This window comes from Rattus norvegicus, chromosome 6 (genome assembly GCF_036323735.1).
Source record: "Rattus norvegicus strain BN/NHsdMcwi chromosome 6, GRCr8, whole genome shotgun sequence".
Taxonomy (NCBI): Eukaryota; Metazoa; Chordata; class Mammalia; order Rodentia; family Muridae; genus Rattus; species Rattus norvegicus.
Window position 1 is genome coordinate 54,133,766 of NC_086024.1, and position 26,573 is coordinate 54,160,338.

Below are 26,573 nucleotides of genomic sequence, written 5' to 3' on the forward strand. Positions count from 1 at the left end.
CAACCTAACATGCTCCTCTGGAGGACACCAGTGTACTATCTCCCCAGTGTCCTCAGCAATTATTTTAAAAGATTAAAAATTATTAAAGAGGCATATATTTGTAATTGTATTATATTTACGAAAACTTTCACATAAAAGTAAATGAATCTTATCAGCAATAAATTGTTGTAGGAAATGAACACTGATAGTTTGTACAGGCCACTCTTTAATGACCTATGTCCCCTTTTAATATGCTTTAAAATATGCCTCATTTCAGCCTCCTATTTTATTAAGAATTTCTTATTTTATTTGAATAAAGCCATAGGATTAGTTTTTTCAAAGATAAAATATACATAACTACTTACAGAGTTTTGTTCAAATTGCCAAATGATATTTGTACTTTGGAGGTAGTATTTATGAAAAAAAATTATTCTTCTAAGGGTTCAGCTCATATTTATTTTTAAAAATGGCCTATTGTGAACTATCCAAGATCACATTTGTTCATAGAGGCTTGAAGAGAAAAAAAATAAAATAAATTAAAAATCTTAAATGCAAAATATTCACCGTGGGTTGAAAAGACAACATCTGTGCTTCCCTATACTTAATGTAGTTTGTCAAAATGTCTTTTCCTTGAAATATATCTGTGTTGTGACTGTAAACACATAGTTTCAGCTGGACCCAGTGGCCTGTGGCTGTAGTTAGTTCCTGCTACTCCGGAAGCTGGGATGGGAGAATTAATTGACTCAGACATTTGAGACCAATATGGTTCTACAGAGCAGAACTCTTATCTTACACTATAAACAAAACAGTAAAATTACACCTCTACTCAGTAGGAGTGTTGTTTTTGTTAACTATGAGGGGGCAGAACTTTATAAAAAGTTCAGGATTCATAGAATGATTTGAAGGCCTAAATAATAATCTTTGGCAAATTAAATCTTTTTCTAGTGTCTTTTATGTGTTCTTGTCTTATTGGTAGTTTTTGCCTTTTTAAGGTTTTTTAAGAAGGGCTTATCCACAAAAATGTTTAAGTACATGAATTTATAAGCAGTTATATCTAGAATAATGCATGTTGTCCTACTTTAAAAGTTCAGCCTTCTGTGTTTGTCTCTTTGCATGAGTGTGCGAGTTGAGTGTTCATGTCTATACATGGATGTGATATATCCATGTGTTTGTACAGGTGCTTGCACATACAGAGACCAGGGGAGGACATCAGGTATGCTTCTCTGTCACTCTCCACCTTATTTCTTTGAGGCAGAGTCTTTCATTGAACATGGAGTTAGGCTGGTAGGCTTGTGAGTCCACCCCGTGCTGGGGTTACACAGTGAGGCCACACCCACTCTCTGAGTTCATGAGAACTTAGCTCCTCGTGCTTCTCCAGCAGGCGTTCTTCTCACACTTTGAGCCGTCTCTAGCTGCTGGTTCAGTCTTTTAAGTCTGTCAAAGTATATTTTAAAAATAATATAGAGAAATGTCAGTGGTTAAGAGCACTGACTGCTCTTCCAGAGGTCCTGAGTTCAATTCCCAGCAACCACATGGTGGCTCACAACCATCTGTATGTAACAGGATCCCTCATCCCCTTCTGGTGTGTCTGAAGAGAGCAACAGTGTACTCACACAGAATAAATGAATAAACCTTAAAAAAAGAAAAAGAATGTAAATAATTTGTGGTGAAAAATGCTTCAAATAGCACAGGCTTTTTATGATATCGATTTAGAAATTATGCTTTTTTTTTCTACAAAGTGTTAGTAATGAACATTTTTTCTTACATTAGAATTAAATAGAATTTAAAAGTTTTTCAATATATTTACAATGTTTACAAATCATCTATATCAGAAATTTAGTGAAAGGCCAAGTAATACCTCACGTTGTTTATAACATCTGATATGACTAGCACTATAGGAATGCTGGCAGCCAGTAGGAAACTGAGAATGTCTTTTCCAGATTTCCTTGTTTGGAACCAAGTGCTTTGTACTGGAGACTAAAATAAAATCAATACATTCTATACTTTTTTCTACTTATTTCTTTGTTTTTTCAAAAACATTTCATGATTTCCTATGTCAAATAATTTTTATAATATCTTGTTTATAATTATTGCCTTGTAACTGTTCAATTTTTGCCCAGAGCTTTCCCGGTTCTGGGTCCTCTCTGAGGCATCTGAGGGGGAAGAACATTGGTGGAGGCAAAATAATGTTTACCTGTCTTGATTTTTAGTTACTCTGAGACCAGAAGCTGCAGGCCTCTGGGCAAATTCAGACCTGTTCCTTAACAGAGGAGGAGTAAGTAAAGGTTGATAGGTAGGGCTTCTTCCTCTCTTGCCCACAAGTCTCTCCTCTCACTGGCCAGGCCAGAGGGAGGTTTGGAGCAGTAAACTTTTATCAAACCAGGAGAAGAGTCATGTTTGCAAAAGGAAAAACTTTAACACAAGCAAATATGCATGAACACACGTACATTCATGCACATATTCATTCATACATACATTCATGTCAGGCCCCACTACCTGTCTCATCCACTTACAAAGTTAACACAATACAACCATACTTCCATACGTATATATTTATTTTTGGTGGATAGAGGAAAGGCCTGCATGAGCAGTTCAGTAGCTAAGCACCAGTGCAGAAAGAACTCGTTCATTCTGGATGTAAATTAAGCTCCAACCCTTATTACATGGAAAAAGAAAAGCTTCTACCTTTTAATTGCGAAGAATGAAAAGAACCCAAGTCAGAATAAAAGCCCCATCCCTGACTCTCCTGGTGAGAGGAAGCCCGCCTGCTTTCTGCAGCTCCTTGATTCTCCTCTCTCTCCTCTGCTCATTTCTTCTCTGTGCTGTATCCTGCCTGCTCGCTCCTTTCCCTGCTCCACTCTCCTCATCTGCCCAGCTCCTCATCTCTGTAAAGCTTCTGTCCAGTCTCCCTTCTGCCTTCTGCCCTAGCTTCTAATTCTCTTTCCACATTATACATTCTGCTCACTTAAAGTCATCCTTCCTAGTTTTGTACTTTTTAAGGAGAAGATCACATGGTTTTCTAGGCAGTATTTTTTTACACAAGTTCACAAAAAGTTCAAGCATAAATTCACATTAAATTGAATAAGGAGTTACAACAGAGATGTTTACATGTCTTCTCATGAAGACTAGTTATCTACCTAGACATCCATTATCTGTCACTGGCTCTACAGGTTCATTAAGAGTCTAAAACTATAATTTTTATTTCTAAGTTAACATTGAAGTTTTTTATAGATAAACCCAGTGAATATTTTATCTTCTATCCTTGCACCTACAATAAATAGCTTTTTACCCTTTTTATGGCCTTAGTTAATGGTTTTAGGGCCTAAAGGAATCTTTTAATCCCTGCTTTTTATCTGGTGCAATTAATTTGTGACATGTAAAGGCTATCAGAGTCCCATTTGCAGCATTCACATGACAGATCCTAACTGACGTCCTTATTATAAAGGGACTTATTATACATTACTAGTATAATTTTAGAAATTCTTATAGAACCATTGTTAGAAATTACAAAATCATCTATTTGTCTGTATAGCATCACTACAAGACATTGATCTGCAGAAAATCATTTCATTGCAGTGTACTAATGCCCAGGGATTCCTATATTACTTAAATAATGACAGGAAATGCATATCAGTACCAAGAATCAAATCCTAAAGTGTCATCCTTTGAGCTTTGCCTGCAAGGCCTCATTATTCACAGTTCACAACCCATGGGGAAGATCACCTCTAGCCTTAGCCTATCCTAGATGTCTCCTGACAAATTTTAAAATGTTGTGTCTTGAATTTTTAAATTTTACTTTTAAATGCTAATGATTTTAGAGCAGCCTTAGGTTATAAAAATATTAAGTATAAAAAATGAATATTATTTATCACAAAGGCCAGGGAACTGTGAAATGGTAAATAGGCAAGTAACTATTAAACTATGACTTCAGTAATACATGGATGGATTGTTTACTATATTATTAATATACACCTAGTTTTTCATTATTCGTGGCACATATACTGTATACCAACTTAAGATGATTGATTTATATGCAATGTTCATTACCTTATGTCTATATACTTAACATTTTCATTATAGCATTAGCTCTCTAGAGTTTGGGAAGCTGAATTATTAAGGTCTGCCACCTTAATACCTAGTCAAACAATGTCAAATCAGACTAGTGTATTGATTAGTAACTTAAGCCTTGGCATCACAGCATTAAGCTCTGTCTAAACTGATCATAGGCTGTATAGACGTTCAGAGTCTTAGCTCTCAAATCCTACCACGGGCATGAGATGCTCTGAATGGAGAAATGAAATACATTATAGACTTGATTCAGAATTAGCAGTTTATGTGCCAGGCTCAATAATACAGCGGTGAACAATAATAAGACTCAGTGGTGTGATATGATGATGACTGTTGGAGTCTTTTAAAATCTTTTTTTTTTTTTTTTTTGGTTCTTTTTTTCGGAGCTGGGGATTGAACCCAGGGCCTTGCGCTTCCTAGGCAAGCGCTCTACCACTGAGCTAAATCCCCAACCCCTAAAATCTTTTTTTAAATTTATTTATTTTTTCATTTTTTTAAAATTGGGTATTTCTTATTTACATTTCAAATGTTATTCCCTTCCCCGGTTTCCTGTCCATCAGCCCCTTAACCCCTTCCATTCCCCTTCTATAAGGATGTTTCCCTCCCCATCCGCCCCCCTTACCGCCTCCCCCCCAAAACCCCTACACTGTCAGCATGCACTTCTTAGCCTCATCTTATCTAGTTTTGGTGGCTGTATATATATGGACCACATGTGGGGCAGGCTCTGAATGGCCGTCCTTCAGTCTCTGCTCTAAACTTTGCCTCCATATCCCCTCCTATGGTTATTTTTTCCCCTTTTAAGAAGGAGTGGACACATCTGCATTTTGGTCATCTATCTTCTTGAGCTTCCTGTGATCTGTGGATTGCATCTTGGGTAATTCGAGATTTGGGGCTAATATCCACTTATCAATGAGTGCATACCAAGTGTGTTTTTCTGTGATTGGTTTTCCTCACTCAGGATGATATTTTCTAGTTCATTCCATTTGCCTATGAATTTCATGAAGTCATTGTTTTTGATAGCTGAGTAATATTCCATTGTGTAGATGTACCACAGTTTCTGTATCCATTCCTCTGTTGAAGGGCATCTGGGTTCTTTCCTGCTTCTGGCTATTATAAATAAGGCTGCTATGAACATAGTGGAGCACGTGTCTCTTTTATATGTTGAGGCATCTTTTGGGTATATGCCCAAGAGAGGTATAGCTGGATCCTCAGGCAGTTCAATGTCCAATTTTCTGAGGAACCTCCAGACTGATTTCCAGAATGGTTGTACCAGTCTGCAATCCCACCAACAATGGAGGAGTGTTCCTCTTTCTCTGCATCCTCGCCAGCATTTGCTGTCACCTGAGTTTTTGATCTTAGCCATTCTCACTGGTGTGAGGTGAAATCTCAGGGTTGTTTTGATTTGCATTTCCCTTATGACTAAGCATGTTGAACATTTCTTTAGGTGTTTCTCAGCCATTCGGCATTCCTCAGCTGTGAATTCTTGGTTTAGCTCTGAGCCCCATTTTTTAATAGGGTTATTTGGCTCTCTAGAGTCTAACCTCTTGAGTTGTTTGTATATTTTGGATATGAGCCCTCTATCAGATGTAGAATTGGTAAAGATCTTTTCCCAATCTTTTGGTTGCCATTTTGTCCTAATGACAGTGTCCTTGCCTTACAGAAGCTTTGCAGTTTTATGAGGCCCCATTTGTCTATTCTTGATCTTAGAGCATAAGCCATTGGTGTTTTGTTCAGGAAATTTTTTCCAGTGCCCATGTGTTCCAGATGCTTCCCTAGTTTCTCTTCTATTAGTTTGAGTGTGTCTGGTTTGATGTGGAGGTCCTTGATCCACTTGGACTTAAGCTTTGTACAGGGTGATAAGCATGGATCGATCTGCATTCTTCTACATGTTGACCTCCAGTTGAACCATTTGTTGAAAATGCTATCTTTTTTCCATTGGATGGTTTTGGCTCCTTCGTCTTAAAATGCATATTTAAGCCTCAGAACCTAAACAAAAGCTAAGTTATAAAGAACCCTGACCATGAAGAAATCAGCTTTGTTAAACAGTTGTAATAACACAATATGTTTGGATATTCATCCATGAAGAGTATCAACAGTTTAGATCATTAATCATACTTCCTTAAATAGGTAATATGCAATTGTAAATTGTGAAAATTGTAAATCTCATTTCAATAAAGTTGTAATCCATTACATTGTAACTTTATAGCTATAACAATAGGGAAAGTTATTTTGTGTGTTTTTCTTCTTGGAAGTTTCATGAGACTTAGAATTTATTTTGAAGAATTTATTTATATTTTTTTTAACCAGGTACAAATAAACAGTAGAGTTTACTTTAAAACTTTTAGTTTTCAACTTAATATTATTGAGTCTGCCTTGGTTCTTGCTAAGATACTTGATCCTGGGTGGTAGAAAGGATAGTGTGTATCAACAGCCATAGTCTCAGAGTAAGAATGTTCTTTTTTTTTTTTTTTTTTTTTTATTAACTTGAGTATTTCTTATATACATTTCGAGTGTTATTCCCTTTCCCGGTTTCCGGGCAAACATCCCCCTCCCCCCTCCCCTTCCTTATGGGTGTTCCCCTCCCAACCCTCCCCCCATTGCCGCCCTCCCCCCATAGACTAGTTCACTGGGGGTTCAGTCTTAGCAGGACCCAGGGCTTCCCCTTCCACTGGTGCTCTTACTAGGATATTCATTGCTACCTATGAGGTCAGAGTCCAGGGTCAGTCCATGTATAGTCTTTGGGTAGTGGCTTAGTCCCTGGAAGCTCTGGTTGCTTGGCATTGTAAGAATGTTCTTAAGAGGTAGTTTAATGCTTCATTACTTGGGAGGTTGTTCGTAGATGTCCATCCTGTTGTCAAGAGCATGTGAGTATGGAGCAACCAATTGGGTTCCTATAGTGAAGCCTGTGGACATTTCCATGGAAATGTGAAGCCCTTTCAAAGCTCTTGTTTTAACTGAAGTGGCTAATTCTGCTAATCTCATAAATGCCCTATAAAATTAACCTGCCTCACTTGGTATAATTATTTGCCAAAAAAAATGCATTCACATTTACCAATTTATATTTTTGTTTTAATTCTGAATTTTTTTCTTTCTGAAGTGTATTTTCTATAGCTTTCATGAATGACTCAATCCTTTCTTTCTAAGTTAAAGCTTGAGGTAGATTATTTGACATTAGATGTTCAAGCTTAGAGATCGGAGGTTTGGCTCTATGATTAGAGCACTGACTCTTAACCACTCCTCAAGAGGACCCAGGTTTGAGTCCCAGCACCCACCTGGCAGCTCACAGTTGTCTGGAACTGTACTGCCAGGAGATCAGACACCCTCTTCTGGCCCTCCTGAGCAGCGGGCACACACAACGATGCACAGACATACATGTCGGCAAAACACATGTAACACATAAAGTAAATATAAAATGATAATAATAAACACTTAAGAAAACAAAACAGATGTTCACGTTTGGTGTTTCTTCAGGCAAGCATTCTAGTGTCACGGTAGAGCCATTACTACTTTGTAATAAGACTTGGCTGCAATATGAGTCAGCAAATTACCGACAGATTATTTAGGAACCATAGCCTGAAAAACAGGCTATAGCTTTTCATGGACAGAATTAAGCCAGTTTAGCTGTGTGTGGGGGTGTAGATATGATACTTTCATTTTCTAAGCCAGCAATTTTTATCTTCAAACAGAGTCTTGTAATCATGTGTGTAGGATGCATGAAGCTGAATTTGGAATGTGAGCATTTTCAGCTGCCATAGTACTCGTGAGAAGTTTAAGTGTGCCAACAGTGTGTTTTCTTTTGCCCTTTAGACACAGCATATGATTCAGTAATAGCATTGGGGACTCCAATTAGAAGAGTGTAAGGGCACCCAGATTTGACATCGCAATGCGATCTGTAAAATATGCAACCTGTCTATGGCATCTTACGTATTTGACAAGTGAGTGGGGTAAACCAGCTAGACAGACAATCAGTGTTACCATTAAATGTTGTATCTGTCCAGGTGGGATGACTTCTCCCATTCGTCTGGAGAGGAGATATTCTCAAGAGCCTTATCACTGCAGCACAAGCAATAAGCAACAGAGAAGCCATGCATGAGCTGATACCTGTGCCACTGTCGCAAACAAGAGCCCCCTATGCTCACAGTACCTTTCTTTATTCCCACCAGAAACAACGTCAGGCCCTTGGAGGAAAGCATTTGTAGCTTTCGTGAGCAGACTGCTCTGTGCGTTGCAGTTCCAGGCAGTATCAGTTGACAGTGAAAAATTCCCACTCCTGTTAACTGCAAGTTATTATTAAGATTCAACGATAACAACAAAAATGCAAAGAAACCCTTAGACTTTGAGAATGTCTCAGTACAACTTGGATTTGGTATATTAGAATTATTTGATGAACTACAATGAGTAAATACTGAAATTTTTTTAAATAAAAATTGTTGAAAATTATTGAAAAAAATATTGAAAAAATGAAATTATCAAATGTTATTTTTTAAAGTGGCCAAATAGAACACTTGAAAGTAAGACTCACTGAGGGCTGGCAGGATGACTCAGTAGATAGAGATGACAGCCCTGTGAACGTGAGCCTGATCTCGATTCTTAGAACACACATAAAGGTGAAAGGAGACAACTCTTCCATATACCCATATACACACATGAACACACATTCACACATATACCCACATACACACATGAACACACATACACACATATACCCACATACACACATGAACACACACACACACTTATATACCCACATACACACATGAACACACATACACACATATACCCACATACACACATGAACACACATGGTAATAAATGGTGAGTGAGTGAGTGAATGAATGAATGAATGAATGAATGAGTGAATGAATGATCAGACACTTGAAGTAAAGATCAGCTGGTAGTGCAAACATAGGATTATACAACCACACAGAAACTAGTGGCCTGGTGCAGGGAGTTCATGACGTTACTTAGCATTTTTCATGAAAGATAAGAATAGTAAATGTGAAGGGAAAATGTAAAACTATTGGATAATAACTGAGATTTCAATGTAGGTCTCATCAGAAAAAGCCATGGAGTATAAAAGAAAATTCTGTTATCATCTAACTCATTCACGAAAAGCGTAGGACAGAATCCATTCCTGATGAAAGTTCTTTCTGAATTAAGAATGGAGCCATCACTTCTCAAGTTGGCAAAAGGTTCTGATGAAAACCAAATAGGTAACATCCACAGTGTATAGTGGTGAGAACAGATGTCTCGTCCCTAGAATACGGGACAGTTCAAGGGTTTCTCATGCTACTCATACTCCAATTCTGGGCAGTACACAAGAAAATAACAAAAGGCTTCCTATTGGGAAAGAAAGGAATTAAACTATAGTGATGTGATCTCCTCCACACACATCTCCACCACACGTGCACACTTACATGTGTCCTAACCCAGATGCACACTCACAAAATCCAAAGAAGCAAATAGATGTAATAAGTTAGTTTTGCATTACCACAGACTGCAAAATACACAGCTCGTGTAGTATTAGTCAGTGTTACACTGCTGTGAAGAGAAACTGTGACCACGGCAACCTTGAAAGCATTAAATTTGGGGCTTGCTTACAGTTTTAGGAGTTTAGTTTATTATCATGGTGGAAACCATGGTGATACATAGGAAGACATGGTATGGGAGAAGTAGCTTAAAGGTATACATCCAGATCTTCAGGCAGTAAGAAGAGATAGACCCTGGGCTCGGCATGCACTTTTGAAACCTGAATGCTCACCTCTAGATAGGGACACAGTTCCTCTAACAAGGCCACTCCTTTCAAAAGGTGCCACTCCCTGGTGACCAAGAATTCAACTATATGAACCTATGGGGCCATTGTTATTTAGACTACCACATACAATGCAATTTAGAACTCAGTTGTACCTTCTGTTTATTTCTAGTATCATTCATAGGGACTTGGACTTCATTGACTTTAATCATTATACTGTTTTTATATTAAGAATAAAAGAATATCTTTATTTCTCACAGATCAGTTTATTTCTTCAGAGCCACTATGTTTTTTTACTTATCCTCTATTAGTTCACAGAGACAAAGCATGAAGATGATAACGTAATGCGGCTGAATATTAACAAGTAGTTTATTTGAGCAAACAGTTAGGGAATGGCTTTCTGTTTTAATTAATTCATTTATTATATATAAGCACACTGTAGCTGTCTTCAGACACACCAGAAGAGGGCATCAGATCCCAATACAGATGGTTGTGAGCCACCATGTGGTTGCTGGGATTTGAACTCAGGACCTCTGGGAGAGCAATCAGTGCTCTTAACTGCTGAGCCATCTCTCTAGCCCCTGTGAATGGATTCTTATTTTTGTATATTATCTCTACGTGTAAATTTTTATCAAGATTAAAGATTATAAAAATATATAAGTATATAATGGAGAACTAATTTTAAGATATAAGTAGAAATGGACACATTTCTAGATAAATACAGCCTTTCAAGTGTCTACTTAGCCTTTCAAAGCATGACTCATACTCCTACAGCCTTTAAAGAAATTGAGTCTGTGGTTTATCCTCTTAGCAACAAAACAGTTGGCCCAGATACTTTTTAAAGTGTAATTTTTGCAGAATTCAAGAAAGAGGAATTCTATTATCCTAAAGGAAAGGAGCACTCCCTACCCACCAATCTATAAAGTAAGTCTATTATATCCTTAGTACTAAGCTCAGACAAAGGTGATAAAGACAGTTATAATTCAGTCCTACACAGAAGAACATGTTGAAAAAAATGCTAAAGTATTAATCACCACAACAGAGTTCACAGTAACATTGTCTTGACATAAAAATGTGTTTGACAGTTGATTGTGGGAATATCTAACAAAAAGCTTTAGATGAGACATCAGAACCTTTCAGTTAGGTGTTGGAATGCCAGATCTTCATTTGATTCTTAGTTAATGGATATTTTCTTATACCAACTGTTTTTACTCTACTATTTTCTGTGTGTATATTTGTGTTTTGCATATGTGCTGACACCTGTGTATATGTGTATATATCTGTGCCTGTGAATGGGGCTGCCCAAATTGCTGGCTTATATTTCATCTTGTCTGATGTGGAATGCTGACTAGGACCCAGTAATATTTTAGGTGTCTAGATAGCTGATGACAAAAGATGGGACTTGAGTTTGGAGAGAACGTTTTATTTAATTGTTTTTAACACTGTTTTTTGTCATCCAGCTACATGTAAAGTATGGCTGTTCCTAGTCACACTCAATGTCAGATGAGATGAAACTTAACTCCATAAAGCTCTTTTTGAGCAAAGACACCTTCTTTCTTTGTCTTGTATTTGCAAAGTCAGGGTTCCTCTGATTTGAATTCAGAAGATGAATAAGGACTAATTTACAATTCATATCCACTTGACTTCTTTGATCAAGTCTGCAGGCCTCCCATTCACCAAGTGAATCTCTACAGAGATCTCTGGCACAGACTTTCCCCTAAGTCATTTGCATCTTCTTTTCTTTTGATCTGTATGTAGCTTGCTTCTCTCTGACCTTTTCCCAGTCAGCTTACTTGACTTAGAAACCTTGGCAAAGTGGACAACCTGGTGTTCCTGATCATCTTCTCTTTATACCCTTGTTAGGAAGGAAGAAGGAAGTTGTGTTTTCTCCCCAGGCTCCTCCTGTGTTTGTAATGATAAGCACATACTTCTGTTCTAATAGTAGCCCCTTCCCCCTTCTCAATGTTTACATCTAAAAACAAACACTCCCAAACTTAGTGTGATAGTTCTCTACAGGAACAGAAATGATTAAATGAATGAACATGTATATTAAATATGTATATTATAGGCTGTGGTCCAGGTATTTTAACAGTAGTAGCTGTCTCCTGACGGAAAGGCAAAGAACCCAGCAGTTGTTCATCACAGAACTGGATGTCTAACAGTTCCCATCTATTATTGGTGGAATTCTGGGGAATTCCTAGACAGCTGCTAGTCTTCAGTTACATTAGAATCCTGAAGACATAGGTTCTAATCCCAGCAAAGGAATGTCTCAGCAACAGGATAGAGGACTTCCCAGCAAGAGCAGGGGTAAACATGCAAAAAGCAAAAGCCTCCTCCTTGCATGTCCTTTCTATGTGGGCTGCCACTAGCAAATATGGCCCAAATTTAGGGTGAATCTTTACACCTCAAATTATTCAATAAAAAATCTCTAATCAACATGCCTTGCCGCTTGGATTTTAATTACAAATGTATTCAACGTGACAACTAATGTTTGCCATCATAATCTACTTACTCATGTGTTAACCTGATGCCTAATCATGTTTTCTTATGTCATACTTAATTTCCAAATGAAAGCAATAACAAGGTTGTAATTCTACCCTGCGTGATGGAACTATCTCATGTGTAGCCACAAATGCATTACTTATTTTACAATAGATGCCAATGTTCCTTAAAGAATGCTTGGTCTTTTTGTCTCATAATTTAAATATGATAACCACTGATACTATCTCAATTGATGTTGTAGTACATGATAAAGAAAACATTATATCTGTTTAATATATGTGTGTGTGTGTGTGTGTGTGTGTGTGTGTGTACACAAACATCCTTAAGAAAATAGGACAGAGCACTTACTCAGCTAGTATTTTTAACTCTGTTCACCATTCTATATTCCATCCATGTGTAACAGGTCTTAGCAGGCATTGGGGGTTTTTTCCTGGAAAAGTAACCCATAATTTTATTCCTTAAGCATCTGTGCCCTTTGTCATTTTGTTTGGATTGGGTTGTAGTAGTTTCCAGTTGACCTTAATACCAGGACACAGTAACACCAAGAGGTAACCTAAAGGATCTTTTGTACTGCCGATCTAATATTCCCTTCCTTCATTGTACAGAAGCAATTCAAATTCCCCTAGCATTCTGGATCAGTTACTCCTCCCAATGCTGGTAATCCTTTCTTTGACCATTCATTTAAAGGCATCAGAAGCTCAAATTAGCAAGTCTCAAGCTTCAGTTCAATGGAATGTTTCTTTTACTCTGGCATGAACCCAAACTTCTGGTATAATTTAAGATTGTGGGGTGGGGCAGGAAGTAAAAATTGCCTTAGTTTCTCACAGGGGAGATAGTGAGTGAAAGATAGCATTTCCTTTCCTCTCCTTAATTCCTGGATTAGTGAATCCCAGGTGCAAGAGAAACCACCATATATAATAGAGGCTGATTCAAAGCATATACCCACCTTCTGGAACACCCTGCCCTGGTTCTTAAGTCTACTGTCATGTAACTGGTACCATAACTGTCTTTAAACCATTCCACCATTCTACTAGGCTAGCTGGCTGCTTCAGGATAAGGAGAACATCAGTCAGATTAGTAGAGGCAATGAGCTTCGGCCCACAGTGTACTTCTCTGGCTATGAAGTGAGTTCTTTGGGTCAGAATAAGCGCTGTGTGTGATAAAGTGACAGTGAATAAGACATTCTGCAAGTCCACCAATGAAAGTTGGGGCTGAAACATTTAGTGCAAGATAGGCAAATTCACTCCTGCCTTATTTCTGTCTTCTGAAGCCCTCTGTTGTAGTTCCTCTATGCATCCCTAAGTATCTTTTCTCATGCCTGGGAGGACCCCACATGTGCTTGCATTTGCTGCCATCTCCATGTGGAGGTGTTATGCGAGTCAGTTTAGCTGGATCTTGCTTTTAAGAAAAAGGATTTATTTACTTTTATTAATACTATTTTATAAAATCATTTTCACTGGTTGATATAGATGAATCTCACTTGGGTGCCCCATGGGCTCTATGGACATGGCCTATGAGCTCTGCCTATCTGCTGCTCCTTCTGGAGTCTTTTTATTTTATTTTATTTTATTTTTTTTGCCACAGACTCTATCTTTCTGGTTCTTCCCAAATGTATCTTGCCTTGATGTATTATAAATATATTATCTTTTCATCCAGTCACCAACCTCCTATATACTGCTCTTGCCACTCTTGTAATGTAACCTTAGGGAAATCCTCCTATTAAGTTCCTAATGTATAGTATTGTTACCAGTCAGATTCCTATATTACTATCAGAATGGTTTTCCTAAACTAAAATCTTGATTGCGATGGTATTTTCTTGTTAAACCTCTCAAGTGGCTGACTAGCACCTCATTAATGGACTGGTGCCTCTTGATCTTACCCTTGCCTGACTTACATCTTCCCTCTTTTCCAAATCTACTTACTTGTGCTTTTCCTCTCTCCATCTCCTGTGTTGTGTGCTCTTCTTTCCCATAGCAGGGTGGTGAATGCAGGCTTGCCTTTAGGTCAAAAGCAAGAGATCTCGACTTTATAATGAAGAGAGTCCCATTGTTACCCTTATATTTCCCATGTGGACCACAAATGTCAGAGTGATGACTCATCTACTCAGAGTAGAGCAAGTTTTTCTCACTTGAAGTCTCCAATTCACCATATTAAATGGAAGAATTAGCCCGTGTATTACTACATAAGGCTGCTTGAGATAACTAAAAGCCTTTTCTGTATTCGTGTCTATTGAGAAGATAGCTTTAGTTTGTTCAGAGCTGTATGTTGATTATTATTTAGTTTATTGATTCCTGATGTTTAGCCTCCGAAGATGAATCTTTATTTTTGCTTCTGAAAAGTGAGATATGCGATCACATAAGACTAAAACTCTTTTGTGTGTGTTTGGTGCGGGGGGGAGGGGACAGGACTAAATGTGGCCTTTGATGGAATTGAAATCTGCAGTGCTCATCCCATGAAGGAGATGAAAGCAAAGGAAAAAAAAATCACAGAAAACAAAGGAAGGGAAGGGAATCATAAAAGGCGATGATGAAAGCCCATGGCCGCCCGTTGCCCAGACATAGATGCTTAGAAAAAGGCAAAGCTCTTAGATGGAACTTCCGTATTGTGGCTTAAAATCACATCACCATGGAGGCAGGAAATGATGTGTGGAATAGAGATAAAACTCTGTTCCAAAAACTTTCTCTTACTAAATCTGAGACGGGAAATGAAATACTTTCCCTAGAAAGTATAATTAATTTATTAGTTAAAGAATCAATTTTACAAAAAAAATATCAATTTTACTTATATTTTTTAAGTTACAAAAAGTTGCCACTGTTGAAAATATTTTATTATTTCATTTTAATATGTAAATTTTCTTAAGATTCTTTCTGGAGAGAAAATTTCTCAGTCTATGAAATGTGTCTCCAAACATGTTTTGAACCACTTCTTTTTGCCTTCGCCACCACCCAGCAAGAAAAGTAGTTCACATTTGGAATCATGTAACTGCACTTTAAAAGGAGCCGTCTGCATCCTTCACTTACATGACTACCTCGGAAAAGCAAAGTTGGGTCAATCTTAATGTAGACGTAACACCAGGAGGTGATGGTACCCACCTTTAGTCCCAGCACTAGGGAGGCAGAGGCAGGCTGCTGGTTCGAGGACAGCCTGGTCTGCAGAGTGAGTTCCAGGATAGTGAAAGCTACAAGGAGAAACCAAGTCTTGGGGAGAGAACGTAAAAATTTCAGGTATCAAGAAAGTTGATTTTGATAGTATGGTCAAATCAGACCTGGTGAGACATACATGGTAGTGACAGCACTGTTTGAGGCAGATGAACTGTGATGGGTTCAAGGCCAGTCTGCTCTGTCTGCATCACGAATCTCTGTCTCAGAAGAAACAAAAAGAGACTCTTCCTTGTGTTGATCAGGAATTTTGAAATCTCTCTCTTTGGGTTGAAGTTACGGTGTTAGACAAGGACCATACTGTCTCCTGAGGCTCAGTAGTCTGTACACTATGTTCTAAAGTAGGCTATTGGAGCCTGCAACAGTGTGAGGATTGTTCAGTGTCTCCAACAAGAAAACATACTTAAGTCTACATTTGTCTTGGTACAGAAAAAAGAAACAAACCTTAATGTTCAGGGTTATTATTTTTAAAATTTACAGACATTCACCTTAAATTTTTTTGTTTTTGTTTGTTTGATTTGGAAACATTATCTTACTATGTGTGTAGCCCAGGCTGGCTTCAAACTCAGGATCCTCTTGCCTGAGCCTCCTGAGTGTTGGGATTACAGGTGTGCATCACCATTTCTTGTAAATACTTTGTGTGTGTATGTGTGAGATATATGTGTTTGTACATGTATGCATGCAGATGTGGAGGCCAGAAATCAATCTCGTGTCTTACTTTTTCACTTCTAACTATGTTTGGAGACAGTCTCTTACTGAGCCTAGAGCTAGGTATTTTGGCTAAACTAGCTGACCACTAACACCTCCCAGGATATAATTTTCTCTGTCTGATCGTGCCTTTATGCTTAGAATCCACACCCAGGGCCTCATGCTTGTCAATAAGTACTTTATTCACTGAGTCATTTCTATACCCCCAATACTTTTTGATAGTGGTAAAATAAAAGCTAAAATTTTAACATCATAACTGTCTAATTCAGTAATTTAGGTGACACTAATACAGTAGTGTTACATATGCACACCATGTTTTCAGAAATCTCTAAGACTTTAAATAAATACATAATACACACATATATCACAGATTAAAAATGTTTTCTTTGGCTTATTTTATTTAGCATGTGCCTGTAAAGTTCATCTAGGTTTTAGTATTTGACAGAATTTATTTTGGTTTTAACGCTGAATAATATTATATTATACACATATACCATGATTCTTTTTAATATGTTTTCATCGAAATAAAATGATATCACTTCTCCCCTTTCTTTCCTCCAATCCTTCCTAACCGCAATTACATCCTCCATGCTAAAAAGTTAATGACCTTTTTGTTTGACTATTATTGTTACATACATATATATGTGCATGAATATCTATGCATAGATGTACATATATGATCTGCTGAGTCTGTTTCTTTCTGTCTATGTATATATATGCTGTCAGAACTGACCATCTGCTATGGGGGCTCATCCTAAGGAGAGGATAATTCTCCTTCCACCAGTCATCAGTCACCACTAATTCCTAGTCTGGGGGATGGAGGAGCGGGAAGTTTCTCCCTTCCATATTAGCATGTCCATTGACAGCACCATTTTGTTTATGTAGCCATTTCTAGGCGAGACTGTCTCACAGCAGATTCCAGGTTTTCTGATTCCTACAGACTTTCTGCCCCTCTTCCAACATGTTCCTGAGTCATAGATGCAGGGGCTGTGGACTAGATGCATCCACTGAGGCGGCTCCCCATGGTCTGTGGATCTCTGGATTGTTTAGCTGTGGTTTTCAGTGACGGTCTCTATTTGCTGTAAAGACAGGCTTTTTATGGGGTGTGGTGCCACAGTTATCTGTGGGTATAAAGCTAGCATGTAGCGCATAATAAGGAACTACGCTGGTCTAGCAAGTGCTGGTAGCAGATTCTTTTCCAAGGTCCCTGTTCTCATTAGTGCCAGGAAGCTGGCTGGGTTTCTAGTAGCAGGCAGATTTTCCAACTGTAGAGTGGACCTTAGTCTACTTACCTCACTGTTGATTGCCCCCAACAAGAGTGCTACTCGCTGCCCCTTTATTAATATCTTACCATGGTATTGCTGGATTACTAGGTGACACAGCTGTGTTGCTTGTTTTCCTCCCTGGCAGCTTGCATAGGAGTTTCTGGTACCATGGAAGCTAGACCACAGGAAGAGGCTTTCAGGTCAGATCCAGGTTGAATCATCTGAGTCCCATGTCCTAGGAGTGCAGTGTCTTCAGTAATAGGGGCCCATCCTGAACACCTGAGAGAGAGACCCAAAGCTACAGTGATCATCTGTATCATTTTGGGATTTAGTTAGCCTATCATAGCCAACTATTCAAAAAGAAGTTTCTCATGCCTGGTACTAGGGTGTGTGTGTGTGTGTGTGTGTGTGTGTGTGTGTGTGTGTGCGCGCGCGCACGTGTGTCTGTGCCTGTACATACACTTATATGTATTGTATATAATTTTAGGTAAAGATAAGATAACTCCCTAGCACTTTATTAAATAACCTTGGTATGATTTACCTTTCTTCCCTGCATTGCCTTCTGTGTTGACCACCTATCCACTAATACTTCGGGATTTTGTAGATTGCTTTCTCTTTGCTTTTGTAAGTGATGGTGCAGTGAGTCCAATGAGTGTGTAAAATCTCTCTATCTGAGATAAATATTCAGAAGTAGGATTAGTAAACCATATGCTTACTCTATTTAACATCTTTGGGGGGTGGGCAAGAGCACGCCACAGGTGATGGGACTTCTCCCTTCCCTTGCCGTGAGAAGCACTGGGCTCACCAATGTGCACTGCCACACACCGCTTTTTATGTGACTTCTGGAATTCAGTGGCAGGTCCTAGTGCTTGGGTGACAAGAACTTTCCTCACTGAGCCATCTCCACAGCCCTCCATCATGTGTAATGCCTCCAGTATTTGACTTTCCTCTCAGAACTGTGTGTGAGCTCTGTTTGGGAACCTCGTTGCCTTAAACGTGTTATGTTTGGGTTTGTTATTTTTGCTTTTGCTTTCTGTTCATTGCCACATGTAGCTGAAGGACTACTGAATAAAGGCGACTGAATACCCAATGGTCCTGGCTCAGAGAAGGCGCTGAAATGACAGGCTTCTTCTCTCTTGCCGCACTCGGGTAGTGGCCGATATATTAATGGGTATAATGTGTCCCTTCTGGCTCGTGATGTTGACCCTACTGTCACTTTATTTGGAGAAATGTCTACTTAATTCCTTTCTCTAATGTTAACTGGCTCGTATTTTGTTGTTATAGAGCAGTGTGTTCTAAGCATTAACCCCTCATTGTGTCTGTGACGGGCAAATATTCTTCCTATCCAGTTGATTTCATTTACAGATTGTTTTTATTTACACACTGATATTTTTCAGTTTTAATGCCAGAATTATGTCCACAGTAATTATAGTGGCATATGTTGTCTTGGAGTTACTTCACCTTTTCCTGTAAGAACTTTGCTGGTTTAAGTCTTGTTAAAGTCTTCACTGAGTTAATTTTTATTATGGAGTAAGGTACAGATTCTGCTTCATTTTTTTAGCATGTGTATATCTAGCTTTCTCAGTATGTGGATCAGACTGCACTTTCCTTGTATAGTCTTGATGCCTTGCTATGGAATATATGACCGTATGCATACAAAGCTTTGGATTTTTGCTATATATTTTGTTCTGCTGGTGCTGGTTTTGTATCTGACTCTTTGCTAATAGTTTTTAATTTAATTTTTACCACACTGATAGTGTTTAATTATTAAAATATATATTATATAGTTATTTTAAAATTAGTATATACATACATAGAATTAAAATACATAGAAATTACCATATGAAATTAGTATATTTATATTTCAAAACCAGTAGAATACTACTGACAGACATACCTTAATATAGTTGTTCAAATTTCTTAGAATGTAACTTTATTCTAAAATGAAATATTTTTCTTTTTTAATTACTTTTTTGAGATTTTCAAAAAATTGTGTGTATGGCTATTTTGCCAGCATATACAAGTGTACCATGTGTATGCAGTGTCTATTGAGTTCGGAGGGCAGAAAGTAGGATTAGATCTCAGCCATGTGGCTGCTGGGTCCTCTGGAAGAGCAGCCAGTGCTCTTAACTCCTGAGCCACCTCTCCAGCCCCTATACTTTCTTTTTTAAAAATTTTGTGTGTATCAATACTTGCCCTTTCTTTTCAGTCTTTAGTTATAAAACATGCTCAAATTTGAATACAAGTATCCTGATACTTTGCATTAATGGTAAATCTGTCATTTTTGTCTTTTTCTTAAAAATTTCTAACAGGATTTTGAGCATTCTCTTTTATAATGCTCACTATCCTTGGTCTGAGTATGCTTGGCCGATCTTGTTACCGTTGCACAGATTGCTTGTGTATATCAGAAACCGAAGATGATAATAATCCTCATTCACCCAGGCTTTATTTTGTATGTCATGCACTGGCCCAAGGCTCTCTTTCCCTCTGTAATCTTCATACAGTGCTGCGGTGATGGTTCTCCTGCCAGCTTGTCTACAGACGAGGAGATGAGGGCTGAGGATGTCTACACTCTTGCCCAAAGCCGTGGGGCTAATGAATAGAAGAGCAGGATAGGATAGCAAGTAATTGCTCGGATATAAAACAAAACTCGCACCTTCTTTATCTTTCTGTTGGTGACTTTATTATGTATGTGTATGACCAAGTGTCTCTGGGTGAATGTGACACGTGTGGGTGCACTCTGGATTAGGAGTTACCAGTAGTTGAGAGCCAGCGATAGGAGCACTGGGACCATATTGGGTCCCCGAGAAGAACCGTCCTTTTACTACTTGCTGAGCAGCTTCCAACCTTTGCTGCTTATCTGCAAATTAATGAGTGTTCTCCTGTTCCATGTCTTTGGCTTTCAGGATGGACAGCCTGAAATTTTATACATGTTTTGGAATGCAGTCACTCTGGCACTCTCCTCTCACTTTCATGCAGCGACAGACTGTAAGTTACCATCCATTTGGATTCATTTCAGATGTTTAGTTGCTTTAAAATTTGATGTCAGAAGTATTGGTTCATAAAAATAATTTATTATGTTAAAACTGTCATTGTAACATAAATGCTTAATGTTTAATGAGGAATCTCTTAGCCATTTAATTAGTTTTAACATTTAGAGTAGCATTCTTTTTGTTGTTGTAATTGAGACAGGGCTTCTTTGTATAACAGCCTTGGTCTCCTGGAACTCACTTTATAGATGACGCTGGCGTCAAAATCACAGACCCTCTTGCCTCTGCCTTCCAAGCACAGGGACCCAAGGCATGGGCCATCACTCCCAGCTTACACTAATATTCTTAACTGAGCTGCATATTTCCTGTATAGATAGTTTAAAGCAGTTGATGTTAATTTAGTTAATGCTTTATTAGAGTGAATTCTTTTTAAACTGAAGCTATAAAATGAAAATTTGATATAAACAGAGATATGAGCTGTGAGTTACACGTTGGTTATTAGAATATGATGCTCTTGGGCCTATCTGATGGCTCAACAATAAAGGCCACTCAAGGCTGGTGACCTGTGTCTCATTTCAGGATCCACATAAAAATAGAGAGAATTTACATGGTTTTGTGTGAAGTGCTGTTTATTAATATGCTGAGCTAAATAAGATGTTTTGCTTAAAACCAAACCAAATTGAAACAAAACAAACAAACAAAATCCAAGTAGCAGGAACTGGTTCCACAAAGCTGTCCTTCGACATCCACATGCACACTGTGGCGTGCAGGACTCCCTCCATGATAGCTATATACAACAATAACAAGTTTAAAGAAAAAATAGGATCCACAGAACTTTTTTTGTTGTTATTTCTATGAGACAGTACCTCAATATAGAGCTAAGGATGGCCTTGAGACATGGCAGAGTATCTAAAAGCAATGAAATGTGTATCTCAGCTTAAGTGTGTACTTAATGACCAAATTCCAGAAGCCTTTTGTGAAAAGGCTTTAAGAGTTTGCGTATAATTAAGTTTTTATCCACAGTCCCTCACTAAAATGGCCCACTGTGTAGTGAACCTTGTTCAGACTGAGAAGGTGGAGTTGAATGAACTGGTACTTACTTGCTGCTTCCTCTTCACCCTCTAACAGCTGTGCTGACAGTTAAGCAGCTCCTTCACTAGGATTGACTGGCTGCTATAAATCATCCTAATCAGGCTATAAGGTGCTATTCCTCTCCACATTTGGTTTTCAGTTTGGGTGAGCTTTAATGAACTACAATTTATATAGAGTAGAAGCTCCCAATTTTAACATAAATTATGTGAATGTTGGCAAATGCTTATATATTTGCATTGTTATTACAGTTAAGATGTAGAAAATTTCCATCACTCCTCAAATATCCCTCATTCATTTTTAGTTAATCTACTACTTCGAAAGCAGAACATACTTCTCTCTCCTCCCAATCACAGTGAAAGGGAAATGCAGCTGTCTCCATTCTTCACAGTTGGTGGATGGCAGAAAAGACATCAAAAAGGGAAATTGTGTGTTGGAAATCTTTATGAAAACACACACTTGAAAAGCCCTGTTAATATTAACTTATGTCTTAGGGCATCATGTGTTGTGATAAAACGCTGTGACCAAAAGAAACTTGTGGAACAAAGGATTATTTCATCTTAAATTTACTTCTAGGTAACAGTCCACCACTGAAGGAAGTCAGGCAGGAACTCAAGCAGGGAAGGAACTGGAGGCAGGAACTGAAGCAGAAGCCGTGAAGTAATGCGGCTTACTGGCCTGCTCACTTGTATTTCTCTCTTATATTATCCAGAACCATTTTCCCAGGGGTGGCCCCACCCACAGTGAGCCGTGCCTTCTCAGATCAATCAGTAGTCAAGAAAATGCCCTCCAGTCATATCTGCAGACCAACCCTATAGAAGGATTTTCTCCATTTGACGCTGACTGTTTGTGGCAAGTTGACATAAAACAGTCCAGCCATTGTCATGTATTTTAAATAGTGTGCTCAGTCCAGTGTAACTTTGTTAACTTGATAACTGTCCTGAAGTTTTTAACCACCAGTCTTCCCGGAAAAGCCTGTTGTAAATGTAGGTAATGCTTTGCTCTCACCTCTTCTGTGTTTCCACCTCCCTGTTCCTACTCGGTTCTCCCTGTTGACCAGAAGCCCATTTCCATCAGGACACATCCTACAACGCCCTTGTGCTTTCTTTCCCTCCGAGGCTGATACTGTGTGCAACTGGTGTACAGCCACAACCTCACCAATTAAACATAATGTACTAAGATTTAGTTATTTTTTGATCCAAAGTCACATACATCTTGAAAATAAGAAGAAGTTGACACAGGCTGGCTCTCATCTGTCACAGCAACTGCTGCAACACAGTCATCTCCAACTCAAGTTAATGCGGAATAAAGTTTGCCACGGTTATTTCTAGACCCTGGACACTGTCGGTGATTATGAGGAAAGGAACGAGTCCAAACTACCAAGTCATCCAGCTTTCTGCCGAGCTGTTCCAGACAGCTGTACACAACACAAGAGTCACGGAGTGCCTCTCACATAGTCAGGGTTCTCTAGAGTAACGGATAATAGGATTACTGTCCGTACATAGAAAGGGGATTTATTGGAATGGTTTACAGGCTGCACTCCAGCTAATTCAACAATGGCTAGCTATGAACGAAGCGTCTGAGAGTTTTGTAGTTGCTCCGTGCTCAGTCCACACAACTGTAGCTGGTCTCCGGTTGTGCTGCAGTCCTGAGGGAGCAGACTTCCATACTAGTGCAGGAAAGATGTGCTCGCATGGGGAGGGAAAGCAGGCAAAGAGCAAAAGCTTCCTTTTGTGTCCTTACGTTGACTTCTAGCAGAAGGATGGCCCAGATTAAAAGTATGTCTTCCTCAACATCAAGATCAAAGGCATCTATCTTCCTGCCTCAAAGGTACAGACTAGAAGTGGATTCACCCACTTCAAACCAAGCAAAAATATCTCTCACTGGTGTCCCTTCCATTTCTGGACTGTAGTTTGTTCCAGATGTAGTCAAATTAAGAACAAAAGAATAGCCATCACACTGGGTTGGCTCAGTTGAGCCTAAGCACAACAAAATATGTCGCCAGCAATATAGAATCAATTACATAGCCAGAATGTAATTAGAGGGTGCACACCTGGGAGAAACAGCAAAGTAGGATCCATCCCTAGGATGCAGAGACAGTGGAAAATCAATGGAAAGAGTCAAACAAGAGTTTAAAGCCCTGTACAAGCATTTACAATTGCTCAAGTGTTTCAGAGTAAGTAAATCGACAATGTAAAGAAACATATGCTATTTAAAATTATTTCAATAAGTGAGAATAATAGCAGATTTAACCCTAAAGAAGGAAAGGTTATTCCAAGCAAAGGCATGAAGAAATAAAGCAAAGAACACTTTGACTTTCAGCATTTGTGGAACTTATAAGTCTAACATATATGCCATGGGAGTCTTAAAGCTGAGAGAGAAAAGGATCAAAGAATTGTTGAAATAGTCAAACCATCTGTGTTATAAACTCAGTAATGCTTGTGTGTGTGTGTGTGTGTGTGTGTGTGTGTTTGTTTGTATGTCCGACACACACACAATTAATATATTGAACTGAATTCTCCAGTATGACTATTGGGACAGAGCTTGTTGTGTGACTTTTTCTGGGGAAATTTGAAGAAATGTCTCCTCATTGTAGATAGGACTGACAGAGCAGTGAAAATCTTCATGCAATCCCAGCTTGGTGAGCCAGTGAATTTATTAGGGCTACTTATGCAAGCATGAACAAGTCAGGCTGTACAACTCAGCAGTCTCCTTCATGACTCTTGGGAGCTGCAACATCACGAAATCTCATGCCAGTCAATTTTACTGTTAGGTGTGATTGGAATCGTCTTGTGGAAAGGGGGTTCAGAAGTTCTGATCCTCATTCGTTCCCCTCCACCCACGCCACGCAGTGGAAGTTAACGAGGTGGACGTGCTCACAGCTGCTCCAGCATGGAGGCAGCAGCTGCGCTGCCAGGGTCTTATGGAAGAGACTGTTAAATAGCACCATAGGCTAAGGCCCTGATCTCGTGGAATTTATACCCTCATACGAAGGAGAGCACTCAGAGCTTGCCAGCTGTGAGGCTCCTGGCAAGCTGGTAGCCATCATCAAGCCAGAAAGAGAAAACGAGCCCCATCTGGGTCCTCATTTTGGCTGCTGTGATCTAGCATTGTTAAATATTAAAGTGTACGCTATCACTTTGTCACAAGTGCTGTGAGATACAGGGTTGCTACACACGTGATTCTTTTCCTTCAGTGACTCTTTAATTCTTTTTACTTTTCATTTTATTCTGTCTGCGTGGACTTTCTAATATAAGCATCCCTTGGCATACATCTGGAGCCTAAGAACAAGTTTTGGAAGTTGATTTTCTCTCTCTTCTATGCGGTTCCTGGAATTAAACTTGGGTCGCAATCACTTAGAGTGGGCACTTTTACTCAATGAGCGATCACCGTCATAATTTGTTTTTTGTTTTTTGTTTTTGGGTTTTTTTAAGATTTATTTTATGTATGTGAGTACACTGTCACTGTCTTCACACGCGCCAGAAGAGGGCATCGGATCCCATTACATATGGTTGTGAGCCACCATGTGGTTGCTGGGAATTGATCTCAGGACCTCTGGAAGAGGAGTCAGTGCTTTTAATCGCTGATCCATCTCTCCAGACCCATAATTTGTTTTAAAATTTTTTTCAGTATGATATTATCGACTCACCAGAACCATTAGCATAATACAAATATCTTAAACTTTTTAAGTATAGTATGTTTATTCTTTGAAAAAATCTTAAGCTTATGCATCTTAGAATATTCTTTATTATTGATTTTCTCAACATTTTTCTTGCAGAAATTGTGTAACAGTTCTGTAAAGTATCTCAAACCACCTCCCCACAATGTGAAATTGGAGCTCCAGTAGCAGGTCTGATCTGAAGTGCCCTGTTTGGAACCCTCTGTGGCTCCTACTCCTGCTTTTTCGGTTAGATTGCCTTCCCTTGTGTCTCAAACACTGAATTTCACCCGGGTTTGTGCTGGTGGCCTTTGCTGTCTGCTTCAGACACAGACTAAACCTTCTGAAACTTGTTTGAAGATTTATTAGCAAAGTTGGAGCAGTGATTAATCTAGGACTAATTACTTCCTGCTTCAGGGGCAGAACATTTAGCACCTTTCCACATCCCTAGGATGCACTATGAGGCTTCCACCTACGCTGTAAGGAACAGAAATTATTTCCAGCCCCGTGCGACTAACAGATATCCCCTCTAGCTTTTGGGATGGGTGTTTCTCCCTTAGGGATTTCCTCACACGCTGGGAAGAGTTTGCCACACATTCTGGGTGGACCCTGCAGGTCTGCGTAGTGCTCTCCTCTCAGCTCCATAATCTGATGTGCAGCTCTGTCAACCCCGTTTCTGTGCTGTGGCCTGGAAATTCCTTCTGAAAAAGCAGGCAGGCAGACTCTGTGTCTTGCCTATCAGAGATCATGTCAGTGATGTAATGTGATTGATGTAATATGAAATGTCTTGGAAGCCACTGTCTCAAAGATTGCCTTCACTAGTGTATGCAGTCATATTGGAGGGTCAGTTTGGCTCTTTTGTACCATCTCAACCAATCAGAAACAGAAGTCCTTAATCTGGTTTTATTACCACTTACAACCACCACTACTATTATCTAATCTCTATTAGATTTGTCTGTCTTTCTGTCTTTCTATGTATGTAGGTATGTATGTGCCAGTGTACATATGTAAAGGTCAGAGGGCGACTTGTGGAAGCAGGTTCTCCCCTGCCATGTCTTGGACACTAAACACAGGTCTCAGCTTGGCAACAAGTACCTTTTCCTATTGAGTCATTTTCTATGTGTGTTTTTTAAAGATTTATTTATTTTATTTATAGGAGTACACAGCAGCTGTCATCAGACACACCAGAATCCCATCAGATTCCATTACAGATGGCTGTGAGCCACCATGTGGTTGCTAGGAATTGAACTCAGGACCTCTTTAAGAACAATCATGCTCTTAACTGCTGAGCCATCTTTCTAGCCCTGTTGAGCCATCTAATAGAACTCCTACTCTAGTATCAAAAGTAATGGTGCTATTGTGTGTGTGTGTGTGTGTGTGTGTGTGTGTGTGTGTGTGTGTGTG

The 26,573-nt window shown here is 39.0% G+C and overlaps 1 protein-coding gene across 2 annotated transcripts in view; it reads left to right on the top strand.

Annotated features, from left to right (window-relative positions):
* Nucleotides 1-26,573, top strand: part of Cog5 (component of oligomeric golgi complex 5) — a 297,903-nt gene that overhangs the window by 163,799 nt on the left and 107,531 nt on the right. For both annotated transcript variants that reach the window (XM_039078121.2, NM_001398787.1), the window contains exon 11: nt 20,339-20,420. In XM_039078121.2, the coding sequence (XP_038934049.1) occupies nt 20,339-20,420 (82 nt within the window). The remainder of the gene's footprint in view (nt 1-20,338; nt 20,421-26,573) is intronic.